A 16,390-nucleotide genomic window follows, 5' to 3' on the forward strand; every position below is an offset into this window, starting at 1 on the left:
CTTTTTAAAGAAAACAAAAGGAAACTTTGAGAGCATTTTTAAGAGTTAGAACTTAAAATATACCAAAGATGTATTCAACAAAGGAACACTCCTCCACAACCAGTATAGAAATGATCTTTCCATAGACAATTGTTTTGGCAGGCAGAGTCGGGATGAAAAGCAATATGAATCTCTTGATTTAAATTCAAATTTGTGCATCCCAGAAGGTAGTTACAACCCAGAATGGAGGCCTCCCAGTAGTACTATGCCTTTTTAGTAGAACGTCAAATCCCAAGTAAGACTGAATAATAAAATATGCCTAAGTAATATACATATGAGCTTCATCCAGAATTTATCTTGTACTATTTTAATTTAAATTTTTCCACTTCATAAGCTGTCTGATATGACTTTGAAGGCTCTTTTGCTGCTTGCTAATGCAAGACACATTGTTAGACATTTATTCCTTAAGTCAACAGATATTTGATTACACAGCTATAAAGAAAAGAGTTGATATTTACTCAGATATAACAATAAACATTAGCAACATATTAAACTTGAATGCCGATGTGCTTTAATTTGCCTTTTTCTATTCTATTGGATGATGCTGTCTTCCTAGTCTCTCAGCCACATCTTCCTTCCTTCCTTCTTTCCTATCCATCCATCTTTCTCTAGCTATATATATATATATATTCCACGCGTCCCTCACCAATGTTTTGAAATTTTAAGCTATCACATTTGAAGCTCAGGTAGGCAAGAGAGCTTAGGATATGCCTGAATAACTTATGATTGGAGATACTTAGTTTCAACTGGAAATCCATTTAATCACTCAACCTATCTATTGTACTAATGCACCGTATTAAGAGCTGTGTTTACACACAAGGATATGACCCCATATTTTTTCTAAAAAAAAATGAAGATTTAAGCACAAAGCAAATACATGGCAAAATCGACCTAACCACCAACTAATGAAAATCTTTAAAGTAAAAAGTCTTGAAGAAGCACAATGGACTGTGATGATAGGCTATGGGGGATTTGGTGGCCACAGGGCAAGCAAAAAGCAAAGAATTGTGACTTGGTGGGTAGGCTGGTACTTTTAGCTAGTGTGGTCAAGGAAAGGAAGTGGCATTTAATGCAAAAAAAACATGACAGGCAGGATTGGGAAGGGGCCGGGGCCAAAACCGTGAGATGATACTGACTCAGCCTCTACTGGGGAGAGAGGACCATTGTGGGCAGGAGTATAGAAGGTGAGGAAGAGATTCATTGAGGTCTTGGAAGGTCTGCTAGCCCTTGCCAAAGTAGTTACCATTCTAACTCCAGTGGGAAGCCATTTAAAAATCTTATGCAGGCAAGTGATTCCTGAAAAATATCATCATTTCAATGTGTCACAGAAGAACAAATATTATGTTAAAACTCGTAAGGATAAATACCTTGTAGCTTGAATATTTTCAATGAAAAATGAGATTGGCATTTTCACTCAGATATTTCCATAAACTTAACCACTCGTGAGTGAAATTTCAAATAAATTCAATGACCCATATCAAAGAGTGTCATTAGCAGTTTTAATTATCTAAATTTTTGTAATTAAGGATGGCTTGCCTGAGTTTAGCAGCAGTTGGTTCTTTGCTCTTCTCAGGAGTTTGTAATGTGCTCTTACCAGATGTTACTCTTATTATTTGAGTGAAAATAGATTCAGGTGACATTGTAGGTCATAGTTGCCGTTGATTCCAAATATATTCATTCCCAAAACCCTCATCAACAAGGCTAGCATCTGTTGGAAAGAAAATCACCCCTGTTTTTGGTTATATGCTCATTATTTCCTCACTTATGGTCTGTCATCACTGCAAATACTAATGGTCTAAAGCTAACTTCTTTTTTCATCAACGTGTTAACCACTATGGAATTTCATTCCTCCATGGTCAAAGCTTCCACATTTTGTTAGCAGTTGATTATACTCAGGAGGGCATGGTCATGTACCTGCTTCGTGAAAATAGCTTCGGAAATGCCTTTTTCCCTACCGTGGTCCTGTCTATGTTAGCAGGACTCGCTTGAAACAGCCACAGTGAAGAGTAACTAGGTATTGGGGTGCTGTGTCTCAGCAAAGTACTATTTGGTACCAACTCCAAATTCAAATGCCATGTCTGCTTGCAGCATGTCTGTAATCTGCTCCCTCTTCTGCATCTGATACAAGTACAACTGAAATAATTTTGAAAGCCTGAGATAAAGATCCTTAATACCTTGTGTTTTGTGAAATGGATTTTGATTTTATGTTTTATATCTGAAAATTCCTGTCACAAATTTCAGCAGCTCAGAAGTTGTCTTATTATTCTTGGCCACTACTCATATCAATTGCTTTCCTCTCTTCCAGGAAATGCTTCCAAACTGCACACTTTTATTTAGAGGACAGTACGTCCCCTCGAGTAATATCCACACCTCCAACTCCCATCTTTCCTATCTCAGGTAATAGCTCAAGTATGAGCGTGAGTAGCTGGTAGATGTTGAATGAAAAGCACAATGTTGAAAGATTCCTCCTTACTGGTATACTTTGTAAACAACTATAATAATATAGATTAGTAAATTTTTGTGTTCCCAGAATATTTATGGCCATAATGTGTTGGGCACACAGACTCATACCTTGTCCTCACTCATTTTGAACATTCTTAACTATATAGATGATAAGAAAAATGAGGTAAAATTGTTGAAATGTAATATGTCAGAGAACAGAAACATGTATAGCAATAAAATAAGAGTTAAGAATAAAGATTTCAGTCATTTCAAATACTTAAGTGAAAACCTACAAAACAAATATGGTAAGTATGGGTAGGAGAAAATAAAAAGAAGGATGAAGTTTGCTTTTTTTCCAGTCATCTGATTTTATATAAGAAAAGATTTGTTGACTCTATTAGGAAAAAAAAAACAAAACTATAAAATAGTGGGAGTATAAGAAAAATATGAGCACAAAAGTATAGTTACCTGAAAAGTCTTAAATGTTGATTAGTTGATTATCTTAGTTAACATTTTATAACATTTCAGAATGAAAAAAAGTAACAGAAAGGAACTCTCTAGAAACATGTGAATTATGGAAGGTATTAGAGGAGAGAAGATGAGACAAGGACATTGAGAACCACCAAACCAGGGAAAACAGTAGGAAAATTTCATCTACATGATCATTTTTAATTGTCTGATATTCCACCTATTATTGCTAGAGGCCCAAATTCTATACAATGTTATTTTCTTAAATCTTATGATTAAAAAAAAAAGAGAGAGAATCATTTCCTTTATAATTTCCAATAGGCAAAGGAATTAGGATTGTTTTTCTCTTTCCCCTAGCAACTCTTTGTCTTTAACCACCACTGATTTATTCTTTTCTATTTTACATTAAGTAAAATACATTTATTTTAGTACAGTACAATTTTTCATTAACATATCACAATTTTGAGACTGACAGCTGTCAGTTATCTGTTACATTTTGATTCCTTTCATTTTCTAACAGACCTCTTCTGCATACCTGTCAGCCTGGGTATACAAATTAAACATGATGTTACCCCAAATCCAACATAGTTATTTATTAACAATGAACAAAATAGTCTAGTATCAGAACTTCATCCAGGAAATCCAATATTTCCATTTTACTTCTCAGAAGAATAGTCAAAGGCATCCCCTCATTTTGACCAGCTGTGCTCTCAAAGATATACTCTCGATCACCTGAGGATGCACATTTTCACATAAAATCAGAAAATAAAAAGATAGGCTACTCTCACTAATTTACAGACCAGTTCATAAAAGAAATTACCAAAATATCTGACTTTGAACAAAAAGTAGTTAGTCCGCTTCTAAAAAGGAGGTTAGCTGTGCAGGCTGCTGTCACTGGGTTTGAAGGACATTTACCAGAATTAATGATGTAGATGTGACAAATTATTTATGTAGATGTGACAAATTATGAAAGATACTTCCAGGCAAGATCCTTTTGTAGGTGTGAAGGTGGATTTACACCTTTGTCTAGTGTTTCTTAAGCCTAACTGGCTAATTCAATTTTAGCATTCAGGTATACTCATCAAGAGAGAGAACAGATGGATTCTTTTTTTTTTTTAAATCAACCAATTCTTGGTAACTGAAGCTTAAAAATATTAAGTGGTCTAGATGCCTGAACATCTGTTGATGTAAATAACTGTTTCTAGTGAAATGTGTTTGATGTTTCCTTGTCAGAGAAATCACTTGTGAAATTGCATACTGTGAACTAGAAATATGTTTAATCTAAGAAAGTCTTTCAGGGAAGGGAGGGACAGAATCAGTTAAAGTAATTTGGCCCCTTCTCAATTAATTAACAGATCCAGTGACTTTGTTTACATAGCATATTTTCAAGTTAGAATTCTTGAATTTTTAAAGATTAAGAGTCCCAAAGGTTTTTGACATTATGCTTAATGAATAGTCTGCATATAAATGTCTTATTTATAAAAACAGAAAGATATTATCGAATATAAACATCTGCTGTAAGATATTAAACTGTACAATTTTATAAAACTGAAATTGTATTATATTTAGTCCATGGTAAAATTGAAAAGATACTATTTCTGCTTTTCCCCCCACCCCCAGATTTTACATGCCTTTCTCGCTCATTAAAGTTGGAGAATGTTATCTATAGAGTTAAAGTAAAAAAAGTGTTATCTATCAAGAGATGCAGTTCCTTGGTAAGAAGTGAGATTCCTGTGGTATTTAACAATTAATGTGAAAATTAATTATTTTCTCTTTACAGTATGAAAGGAAAAGAGAGTCCTGATGGAATTAGATTTCTAAAATGCAGGGGTTTATTGATAGTAAATACAGAGAAAATTAGTAATCATTGCTTATTGTTTTATTGAATTATAAGATTGAGCTTGGATAGGAATAATTGAACTCTGAAGTTGTTTAGAAAGACACTTTTAAGTCTTTATAAATGAGAGGCACTTTCATTTCTGTTGAATTATCCTTTCCAACCTAATTTTTTTATTCACTTAGATGATATTGGAGCAATTCCAATAAAGCACTTTCCAAAGCATGTTGCAGACTTACATGCAAGTAGTGGGTTTACTGAAGAATTTGAGGTATGATTTTAATATGTCTATTTCAAATAATGTAGAAAATAGCAAATTTAAATTATTAAATAATAGGTTATTTCTTGGCCTAAAGCCTTGAAATAATTTTCACTTCTAGTGAAGTGAATACTATGTGTTTAGGAGATGTGTCCTGGTTATCATGTATTTAGAAAGTTATCTAAATATATATGTCCATTTTAAAAATTTGCACTAGTGGAAAAATCAGAAACAGTAATAATTCTCTCACATGAAATGTAGATCTCCAGTATTCCTTTTTATTTTAAATCTGAATTAGTAGCACTGATTCTTTTTCATCTTCTAAATTATATGAATTATATTGAACCCACTAAATTTCATGATTTTTAGTCAAATTATATATAAACTTCTTAATTGTAAGTATTATACCAATATAAATACAGACGCATTTAGATAGTCCTTTTATTATACAAGGTAAAAGTCCATCTTCTTAACAAAATATGCATTTCTTTTAAAAAGAATTTGACTTTACAATCAGTGAAAAATCTTTTAGCTGTCTTTGTTACTTAATATTTAAATATTCTTTAAAATAATATTTAATTGTTCTTTAAAATAACTTATGCTTAAATTTTCTTTAAGTATTATATTAAAATGCTCTTGTGTAAAGGGGGCAGGGAAATTTACTGAAAATTTGTCATCCACTAACTAACAATTAAGCAGATTTTTCAAAATAAGGAGTCATAAGCCCAGAATTAATAATAATAAACTCCCAAAGTAAAAGTTACTGTTACTGAGGATCCCCTAATATGCCAGTCTTTCCACTAAGTTCTTCTACTTACAACCTTCACCCAACTTGGGAAGTTATTTGTTTTTTATTTCTATTTATATTATTGATAAAATCAAATACCATTGAAATTTATTAATAACTAATAAATAGCAGGGCAACAATCCTAATCTCTGATATTGATTTTAAAGGCATGCCCCTTTTCATTCCTGCAGAAAAGAGATATTTACTCTCCTTTTTGTGTTCCCCTCTAAGGTCACGTTGCTTTTCTGCCTCTTTCTTCCTAACAAGCCCCCACTCCCAGTGTTCTATGGACCTCCCTCTTTGCAGAGGGTATTCCCCAGTTCCCATTACACCCCAAAATTCCTTCCCAAAAGTCACACCAAGTAGGACAAACTTAGGAAAGGAAATGGCGTAGACTGGGAAGCCTTAAGAAATCAAATGAAGTAGAAAGAAAATGTCATGCTTTGTTAAATGAAAAATAATATAAAACCAATATATTTTATCTTTAAAAAAATCTTAGTCATAGCTTCATTGAATAAGAAAGAAGTATGAGGTAATGATTATATAACATGAAATTATATGAAGAATTACATACTTAAAATATCAATCTTTTTTTTTTGCCATAAGCTCATTATTATCAGGTGATAAAATGCTAACTCACAGATACTATCAGGCTCACATGAAACAATCAAAATTGAAAGAGGGAGAAAATTCAAGGGTGGGTCTAAGCTTCCAAATGTTAAAAACCATAAGGAAAAATATGTAATTAATAATAAAAGTTATTGATGGCATAGTGCCCAAAGGCAGATTTATAGATTTGACAAATATAAAATCATTTTGAAAATTATTAAACCATTCATAATAATTAAATTAATAAAATAACTTCACATTTTACTCAAAAGGTATGTTTTCTTAATTTCATTGATTTTAACTCATAATCTGATTCAGAACTTTTCATTAACTTAATAATTAGCTTAATACTTGATAATAATATATACCTTTTGAGTGATTCATATATTGACTTGTCTTTAAATCTAGAGTCTGTATGTGTTGCTGCAAAAGAGACCCTAAAAACTTACTTGGAGAGAGGCTGGGCCATTTGCTTATGAATCAGAGTGGTGTCTGGGTTATTTACTTTCCCAAAAAGTATGAGGCTTTCTTATTGTTATCTTAAGACTAAGTAATCATAAATTCCAAGCTAATATATTTAGATAGAAAACATCTTGAAAAGCATTTTAATTAATTTTAAAAGAACTAGAGAATAATTTTTCTGTACGTATTGATGTATATAGCAAAAAGTAGTCTACTAATTAAATAAGTAGACAGTAACACTAAATTTTGTTTCAAAATCACATAGTATATTTAATAAAAATTTTACTAGATTTTTAATACTTTGACAACCCTAAATCAGTGCAACCTAATAGGAAACCGTTTACTCTTCAAAATTACTCAAAAAAATATATATGTATATATCACTAATTCATAGTTTCAAATAGTGCTGTAGTAGACAAATAAAATTATATTTGGATATTAGTAAATTCAAACATTATGACAAAATATGTTATCAAATATGCTTTTCTCATCTGCATTTTAAAAATTCATTATTATGTTGTCACTGTTCCCTTTTTAAAGGACTTTTCCTTTTACATAATTTTAAGGTTCCAAATTGTTAGAAGTTTTGATTTGCATGCAACTGTTTGAAACATTCTTGTTTTGTTAGTATTTGACAAATGTATTTATTGCATGATCATAGTTTTCCATTGTAAACCTAATATGAACGCTTTTTTTTCTCATTTGTCGTGTGCTGTGGAATTTGATTTCTTTACTTTTTTGGCATTCATTCCCTCATTAGACACTGAAAGAGTTTTACCAGGTAAGGCATTATTTCACTGCATTTTCTTTTAGCCAAGACATAGTTGTAACATGTAAAAAATTTGTATGGGATAAATTATTTTGTTTGTCATTCTCATTATATTTTGACGAACTTTGCTTTAAAGGCTTCATGTTAAAATAGTCTCCATACAATTTCTTTACAGGAAGTACAGAGCTGTACTGTTGACTTAGGTATCACAGCAGACAGCTCCAACCACCCAGACAATAAGCACAAGAACAGATACATAAACATCGTTGCCTGTAAGTGTATCCTTAAATCAGGTCTGACTCTTGTTATTACTGTTATTGTGCTTTTATATGAAGTCCTGAAGGGGGCCTCCCTGGTGACGCAAGGGGTTAAGTCTCTGCATTATGAAGCTATGGGCCACCACTGCAGCACAAGTTCGATCCCTCCCAGGGAGATGACCCACATACACAACAGACCTCTCCTGTCTCTCCCACTGTTCCCCTCAGCAGTGTATTTCAGTAAATCTGCCTGTTCTGCTCCTCACTCTGTCTCTGGTGAATCCTCTCACCCCCTTCCCCACCCCGCACCTGTGGCCTGTACCCCAGCTCCTCTATGCATAAATAAATAAACTGAAAAAAAATAAATAAATGAAGTCCTGAAGGCTTCACATGGTGTGCCTGAATGTGGCTGTTATAGGATCTTGATAAGGTCTTTTTTCACTCGACTTAAATAAATTCTGCAATTTATGACATCCATTTCTTTTAAACAAAACAAACTCAAATTTTTAATCCAGTTCTTTCTTCAGGCTCTATGAACAATAAATCTGTTCTTACAGTGTCTGTTACTGGTTTTTTGGGGTTTTTTTAAGATTTATTTATTTATTTATTTATTTATACATGCACTGGGTACAGTCAGAAGTGCAGGAGGGTGAGAGAATTCACCAGAGCCAGAGCAGGGAGCAGAGCAGGCAGAAGGACCGAGGTACACTGCTGAGGGGAGCAGCGGGCGGCAGGAGAGGTCTGCGCGCCATGTGGGACCCTCCTCCGGTGGCCAGGGAGCAGCCGGGAATTGAACCAGCGCTGCAGGCAGAGGCTGCGGGCAGCTTCGCAACCCAGCGCGCAACCACTGCGCCACCGGGGAGGCCCTCTGTTACTGTTTTTATTCTGTGGTCCTATTTCCACTTGAGATGTACCAATTTTCACGTGAAGTTATAACCAGATAATATTTCCTTTATCCTTCCACCCACTCCCCCGTGTTTACCCTTTTCTTCCCTCTCTTGCCCTTGTTCCTAGGCTCTTATAAAGGTTTAGTTTATTCTCTCATTTTATTCCTTCTTTCCCTTAATTATCTTAACTGTTTTCTTTTTTTTCTCCTCAGTCAAGTGACTTCTTTAGTGCAGATTTACCTATTTAATCCTATGAATTACCAACCTTTTCCATCTTCTTATACAGAACCTCCTGTTCACATCTGTTTTATTTTTAATTTTCCTTCAAATTCTTTTATATTCCATTCCATTACCTAAAATTCACCTTCGTCGTCCCCCTGCCCAAACTTCTATTTCCATCCTTCCTTCTCTATCCCGTGGGTCTCCCTAGATTCGCGGAACATGGAGTTGCCAGAGTGGTTATTTAAATTCTGGTTCCACTATAGTTTTGGAAACCAAAGAAACTGCCCTCTCCTCCTCCCTTTTGCATCATGTTTTCTTAAATAATCAGCATAGAGAATGCTTTTCCTTCCAAAAAATCTTTTATTTCAGTAACAGTCTCTGCTTCATATTTGTCTTCCTCAATTGAAGCAAGTATCCTGACTGCTCAAAAAACTCAGGTGCTTCTTAGAAGTTGCTGTTAGACTATTTCTTCTATAGGCTGAATGGGGAATCACACAGCAGGTAATCGAGAGAGGGATGGAGATGAATAGTTCTTGAATGACTGTGTATCTGGCACTGTAAAATCCTTACTTCAAGCTTGCCAAGATAGGTACTGACAGTGTTATTTTAGAGATGGAAGAAAACTACCTAGAAAATTTATTCAATAGCGGTACCCTTTGAAAATGTTGTATTTATATACAATGGAATACTACTCAGCAATCAGAAAAGTCATGCATTTTGCAGTAACATGGATGAGTTGGGAGAGACAATGCTAAGTGAAACACGTTAGAAGGAGAAAGAAAAATGCTGATGGTGTCACTAATAAGAGAATATTGAGAAATCAAATTAAGGACCAGAGAAAGACAACGTTAAAAGCATGACCTTGAAAACTGACAATGGAATGGAAGCATCCAAAGGGGAAAGTGAGTGGGGGAGGCATAGGAACGAATTGAGGAAGAAGCACAATGGGCTAAGGAGGTGAACTGTAGATGATTTAGTGGTGGGCACCCTACAGTGGTGATTCCTGATGGAGAGAATCCTAATGTTACCACAATTAAAAGAATAAATTATGATTTCAAAAAAATAAGTCAAAATATTAGATGTGAGATATAAAAATCAGTTCATCTGGCGTCCAAACCCATCTTTCCTCAGTCACCCATCTATCTCTGCAGACACTCCCTGAGCCTTTGTGAGCTGCAGCGGTCACAGAGGAGTTACTATTCCAGAATATCTCTTTGACTTGTAATGGTTGGGTCTGCATTCACTTCTTCATCCTTGAAAAGAATAGTCTTCCCAGTGAAACTCCTTCCAGGGAACACTTTTCTTTCAAACTATATAGTCCCTCCAAATAAATATAGCTTCTCTGTAGAACTGAAGTGAATCCAAATTTCTTATTTCAATATATTTGAATTACCACAGTCCACCCTGTATAGATCACCATAGTTTTCACCCCTTTTTAATTGATGGCGCAGAGTGCACCCCCTTTTAACTTAGGCAGCTGTTGCCTGTCTCCCTAGACAGAGAACCTCCTTGAGGTACGTCCCTTGAAAGAGCTGTTTGCTGCAGCCTTCACCCAAAATTCTTCTGCTTTCTTCTCTGCTTCCTCTTCCTGCATCAGTCTCCAGTTCAGAGGCTTTATCTGACTCGCCACTGTTCACAGCTCCAGTCTCCACCCAGTGCAGTCGCTGCCTTCATAGCCATGTTGTCCTTTGCACCTGTGTTGACACCTGTGCATTGCTTTCTTCTCACCTTCCACATCAGGAAAACTTATTATCATATTGATCTTTACCTTTGACAGCTCTGTATACCTCAAATGCCTACTAACATAATTGTTTCTGCATTGATTTTAATTGTATTTGATAAATTATGTTATAAAAGTAAATAAACATTATGCTAAAATGCTGTCCCTGCTATCATGAATTTTTTTTTTATTACAGATGATCATAGTAGGGTTAAGCTTGCCCAACTTGCTGAAAAAGATGGCAAACTGACTGATTACATCAATGCCAATTATGTTGATGTATGTATGTTTTGATTAAATGTTTATGAATGTTATATTAGACAACAAATTTATCACTGTATATTTATGATGCCTTGATGCTTAACACATGTTTTATGATAGATAATAAAAAATAGAAATCAGCAGTGACAGAGAACAGACTGGAAATGCTTGTTCAATGTATAAGGGATGGATGAATGGATGGATAGGTGATAGATACATAGATAGATAGGTAGATAGATAGATAGACAGACAGACAGACAGATAGATAGACTTTTTTTTAATCTCCTTAAATAAAGGGCTGTACCAATGCTTATTTTGAATGCCTCTTAGCTCCTACCACAATGATGTATATATACAAATGATCTGTAAATCCCGACTGGAAAGTTTCTGAGGTGGTATTGACTAAAAAGCAAACATTGATTACTAAAGCAGTTATCAGTCTTTGTAGTCTTGGGAACACCTCAGGATACCCAGCTTTGTGGAATTTCTTGGATCTTTCTGTGTGCTGTAGCCCACTAACTTAGTGCATTTTCACTGTGTCAATTGAATTTCTACAGAGCTCAGTTAAAAAAAGAACTCTTTTTTTTTTTCCCCCAGGAAAAAAAAAAATGTTTCTATCTTGCTAGTACTATCAAGTTTCTCCAGCTTGGCAAGTTTATAGGAAAAAGTACCAACCTTAATATAATTAAAAATGGCAAACAAACCAGTTAGTAAGCAATGCCTGTCATTTATTTCTTCAGGGTTACAACAGACCAAAAGCTTACATTGCTGCTCAAGGTCCACTGAAATCCACAGCTGAAGATTTCTGGAGAATGATATGGGAGCATAACGTGGAGGTTATCGTCATGATTACAAACCTGGTAGAGAAAGGAAGGGTATGTAGGTAATCTGTGTGACATCCCCAAAAGAATGTTTATAAATGTTTTAAATTACTTTTAATAGATTCAGCATGAGGAAGCAGCAAATCAGGATTATTTTCAAGGAAGTATGGTCCTTAAAGGGAATAGCTAAAATTATAGGTAAAAAGCTATCTGCTTTAAATGTACTCTTCATACTGTGAGAACAAGTAAATGGAGCTCATTGAGAAACACTGTAGAATGAAATAGATTTTAATTCACAGGAACTGGATTCTTATGCTGGGCCTATAATGACACACTGCATCTTGCCTCACTCTCCTTATCTGAAAGGGGGAGGTTTGGACCAGATCATCTCAAATCTCATTCAGTTCTATGAATATGTGCATGGAAGGGTGGATAAATGGATGGATGGGAGAATGGGTTGGTGTGTGGTATCCTCTAGACCTAATTTGCAATTACTTAGAAAAAAAAATTGGAAAAGTAAGAGTTCATTCCTGTCACTGTCTCAGACCTTTACTGATTTCAGACAACTCTATTTGAAATATGGAAGTAGCAACTTTACTTTCTCTTTTGCAGAGAAAATGTGACCAGTACTGGCCTGCTGATGGTAGTGAAGAGTATGGGAACTTTCTGGTCACTCAAAAGAGTGTTCAGATGCTTGCTTATTATACTGTAAGGAATTTTACCCTCAGAAACACAAAGGTAAAAAAGGTGAGTCAACAAAGGATGGACATCATCAGTTCACTAATACAGCTAGTCCTTTTTTAAATGATTGGGTCGTATAACCCAGAGTAAACTATATATATATCTAAAAAGAAGTATGAGTTCTCACTACAACTGCACTCAATCCTAAATGTCTCTTCTAAGTTTTCAAATGCTTAGGACCCAGATTGGTCATGTTGTGATAGCAGTAGATGTAATGTATGGGGCCCATGTGAGAATAGCCCTTCCAACTAAAAATAGCAGAGATTGACATAAGAAAATGAAAATACAGAAAAATACAATGGTGTATTTGTCAGGATTCTCTGGAGAAATAATACTAATGGAAGATATACGCATATATGGTTGGGGAATGTTGGGGGAGGATGTTGACAACCAGAGATAGATTTTAAGGAATTGACTTAAGTGTTTGTGAACACTACAAGTCTAGAATCTGTAGTATCCAACAGCCTGGATAGTCAAATAAGAGTTGATCTTGCAATCATATGTCCAAATTCATCAGGAAAGCAACCGAAACGCATGCAGGGTTTCTGTGTTACAGTCTTTAAGAGAATTCCAATGTTCTTCAGGCAAACTGTCTTTGCCCTTAAGGCTTTCAACTAATAGATTGAGGCCTACTCACATTATAGAGCATAATCTGTTTGACTCAGATTCTTATGGTTTAAATATCAATCACATCTAACACATACCTTAACAGTAACATCTGGTATGAAGGCTGTTCGACCAAACCACTGGTCACCAGAATGTAGTCCAGTTGACACATACAATTAACCATCACAAATGATGCTGTACTTTCTTGGCATATCCTACACCACCAACATCAAGCTATGTATCCAAAGACCCCAAGTGTGGGTGTGTGCACTCGCACATGTGTGTGTATTCATGCAAGTGTGTGTGTGTTCTTGCTGTCTGGATTCTTCCAGGGTTCCCAGAAAGGAAGAGCGAGTGGGCGTGTGATCACACAGTACCACTACACCCAGTGGCCTGACATGGGGGTGCCCGAATACTCGCTGCCAGTGCTGACCTTCGTGAGAAAGGCATCCTATGCCAAGCGCCATGCGGTAGGGCCTGTTGTCGTCCACTGCAGGTGAGTCTCAGAGACGGGCTTCCAAACCGAAGGATTTCAGAAAAAGGAAACCAGTGGAGCAGAGGTTTTGCCAAAATGGGAATGCTCTCACACACTGAGGGGGTTGAAATTATTACCCACTTTCACAACCATCGATCATTTGGAAATAAGTGTGCCAGCCATAGAATTTGATTACTGAATATTTCAAAGGACCAAGTATCTTCACGATGTGTATTATCTGATTTGATTGTTGAATTGGCTTTCAGCTTATTAACTGTGTGAGGCAGAATGATGTTTTGTCATTTAACAACCTTTTATTACCACAAATGTCCAGGAATAAATGCTTAAGACACGAGCTCATGCCTAGGAGTTAATAATCTAATGTAGCATTAGTATATCAAGTTTATATTAAAGAAATCACAATGCAGTGTGAGAATTTGATAAATACTTCTAAATTGTTTATAAGCAGTTTGGAACCAAAATTCCTTTCTCGTTTGCATGAGTTCTTTCTAATACTGTATCATATTGAATGTGTTAGCAATTTGTCATTGCTCCAGAGTGTTAATTTCCAAGATAGAACAGATGAATAAATAATGATAGTTCAAAGAAAGAAAAAATACAGTAAAGATTTTAATCTCGTGTTTTTCAGTTAAAATAAAAATAGCAGTTAACATTTACTGAGTGCTGACACTATCAAGCTTTATGACCTCAGAAATCAAATTCATTTCTTTGTGCAGTATTGTTGTCCAAGCAGTGCCTGTGTTTTACACAAGACAGTGTTATCCTTTGATATACAACTTATCTGACACATTCTAATTACCTATCTCAGGAGTGATCTTAGACAAAGTTTGAGAGACCTGTGTTGAGTTTTTTCATCCGTGAGCCTGACGATAAGCTGAGGAAAATGGGAAGCTACAAGGAAAATAGCTCTGAAGGTCAGGGATTGTTTCTTAGCAAATGGAGAAGGACGGGCTATTGTGCAGAGCAGGTGCTAACTTTCCACTCTAGCACTTCCTACTTGTAGGAGCATTTGAAAAGAAATCCCTGTCTATGAATTCTATCTCTCCAATAGCGGCTTTGAAGAAGTCGAGAGATAATGGCCCTTTAGAAATGACTGAAGTTCGGCTTTATTCTTCACAACCTCACTGAAATGATATTTTCAACTGAACACTTTATCAAATTCTTTCCCCCTTTAATGTGGAAACCTTTACAAACACGTCTACCTGGCAATACAGACCCGGGGTCCTTTGCTCTTCAGAGTTTGGTGAATCGGATGCTTTCATTTTTCTCAGATGAAATGCTTATTTGTTGTGTTCTGCTACATATTTCCATTGTATGCTATATAATCATGATAAATATAATTATTGATAGAGCAAAATCTCCAACAGAAGTAGGTTGTTTTTCAGTTGTGGCAACACAACAGTTGTGTCAACTGTTTTATTTGTGCCAACAAATAAAAAAGGAAACAGCAAATAAAAAGGAAAGCTATTGGCACAAATAAAACAGTTGACACAACTGTTGTGTTGCCACAACTGAAAAACAACCTACTTCTGTTGGAGATTTTACTCTATCAATAATTATAAATAAAACTATCAATAATTATAAATAAAAAGCTTTCCTTTTTATTTGCTATTTGAAGTAGTATACTTAATTACTAACCTGCTTATAGCTTTGGATTGCTAAATTATTTGTGATGTAGCTGATTTGCCTGGAGAAGGAATGATTTTAATTTTCAAGATAGCCCATAGCTACTGATCTTCAAATGTATTTGATGCCTGATGTTGAGCTAGTTCTGTGTGTTCTCTTCAGTGCCGGCGTTGGCAGAACGGGCACCTACATTGTGTTAGACAGCATGCTGCAGCAAATTCAGCATGAAGGCACTGTCAACATATTCGGCTTCTTAAAACATATCCGCTCACAAAGGAATTATTTGGTGCAAACAGAGGTATGATAAAATGTTAATTCTATTTATTTAAAGGTTGGAAAAGTCACTAAAATGCTAAGATTAAATACACCACAGTTTGGGGACCTCCCTGGTGGTGCAGGGGTTAAAGACACAGCGCTACCAAGCTATCACCAGCCACTGTCGCATGAGTTTGATCCCTGGCCAGGGAGCTGACCCACATGGCGCAGCAGGCCTCTCCTGTCACGCCTGCTGCTCCCCTCAGCAGTGTATTTCAGTAGATCTGCCTGTTCTGCTCCCCATTCTGTGTCTGGTGAATCCTCTCACCCCTACACCTCTGGCCTACACCCCAGTTCTTGCATATATAAATAAACAAATCTTTTTAAAAATAAATAAATACACCAGAGTTTGTATTATGGGGTTTTTTAGTCTCAGAGGGCTGACAATATAAAGTTCTATAAACCGGGTGGCTTACAACAACAGACTTTATTGTGTTGTGGTTCTGGAGGACAGAAGGCCAAAGTCAAAGTGTTGGCAGGACCATGCTCTCTGTAAACCCCCCAAGGGAGGATCCTTCCTCGTCTCTTCCATTTTCTGGCAGCCCCGTGTGTTCCTCGGATGCAGCAACATGACTCCAAGATTTGCCCCGTTTTCATGCTGCTATCTACTCTCTGGTCTCCGTCCAAAGTTCCCTTTTCTAATAGGACACCAGTCACAACTTCAGGGTGGCTGATTGCATGTGCAGCCACCCTATTTACAAGTAAGGTCACACTTTGAGCTACTTAGGGCTTTGGCATATCTTTTGGGTGACGCAATTTAACTTAT

General features: G+C 35.8%; 1 protein-coding gene across 6 annotated transcripts in view; it reads left to right on the forward strand.

Annotated features, from left to right (window-relative positions):
• Positions 1 to 16,390, forward strand: part of PTPRZ1 (protein tyrosine phosphatase receptor type Z1) — a gene marked incomplete at both ends in the record, with an annotated part of 150,402 nt that overhangs the window by 114,381 nt on the left and 19,631 nt on the right. For 2 of the 6 annotated variants that reach the window (XM_084229192.1, XM_084229195.1), the window contains 9 exons: positions 2,345 to 2,436; positions 4,972 to 5,057; positions 7,664 to 7,684; positions 7,848 to 7,944; positions 10,955 to 11,037; positions 11,760 to 11,894; positions 12,453 to 12,587; positions 13,520 to 13,683; positions 15,472 to 15,607. In XM_084229192.1, the coding sequence (XP_084085318.1) occupies positions 2,345 to 2,436; positions 4,972 to 5,057; positions 7,664 to 7,684; positions 7,848 to 7,944; positions 10,955 to 11,037; positions 11,760 to 11,894; positions 12,453 to 12,587; positions 13,520 to 13,683; positions 15,472 to 15,607 (949 nt within the window). Of the gene's footprint in view, positions 1 to 2,344; positions 2,437 to 4,971; positions 5,058 to 7,663; positions 7,685 to 7,847; positions 7,945 to 10,954; positions 11,038 to 11,759; positions 11,895 to 12,452; positions 12,588 to 13,501; positions 13,684 to 15,471; positions 15,608 to 16,390 lie in introns of all 6 variants that reach the window. The other 4 variants (XM_084229193.1, XM_084229197.1, XM_084229194.1 and 1 more) reach the window with 3 other exon arrangements.

The sequence above is a fragment of the Talpa europaea genome, assembly GCF_964194135.1.
Source record: "Talpa europaea genome assembly, chromosome: 3".
NCBI lineage: Eukaryota > Metazoa > Chordata > Mammalia > Eulipotyphla > Talpidae > Talpa > Talpa europaea.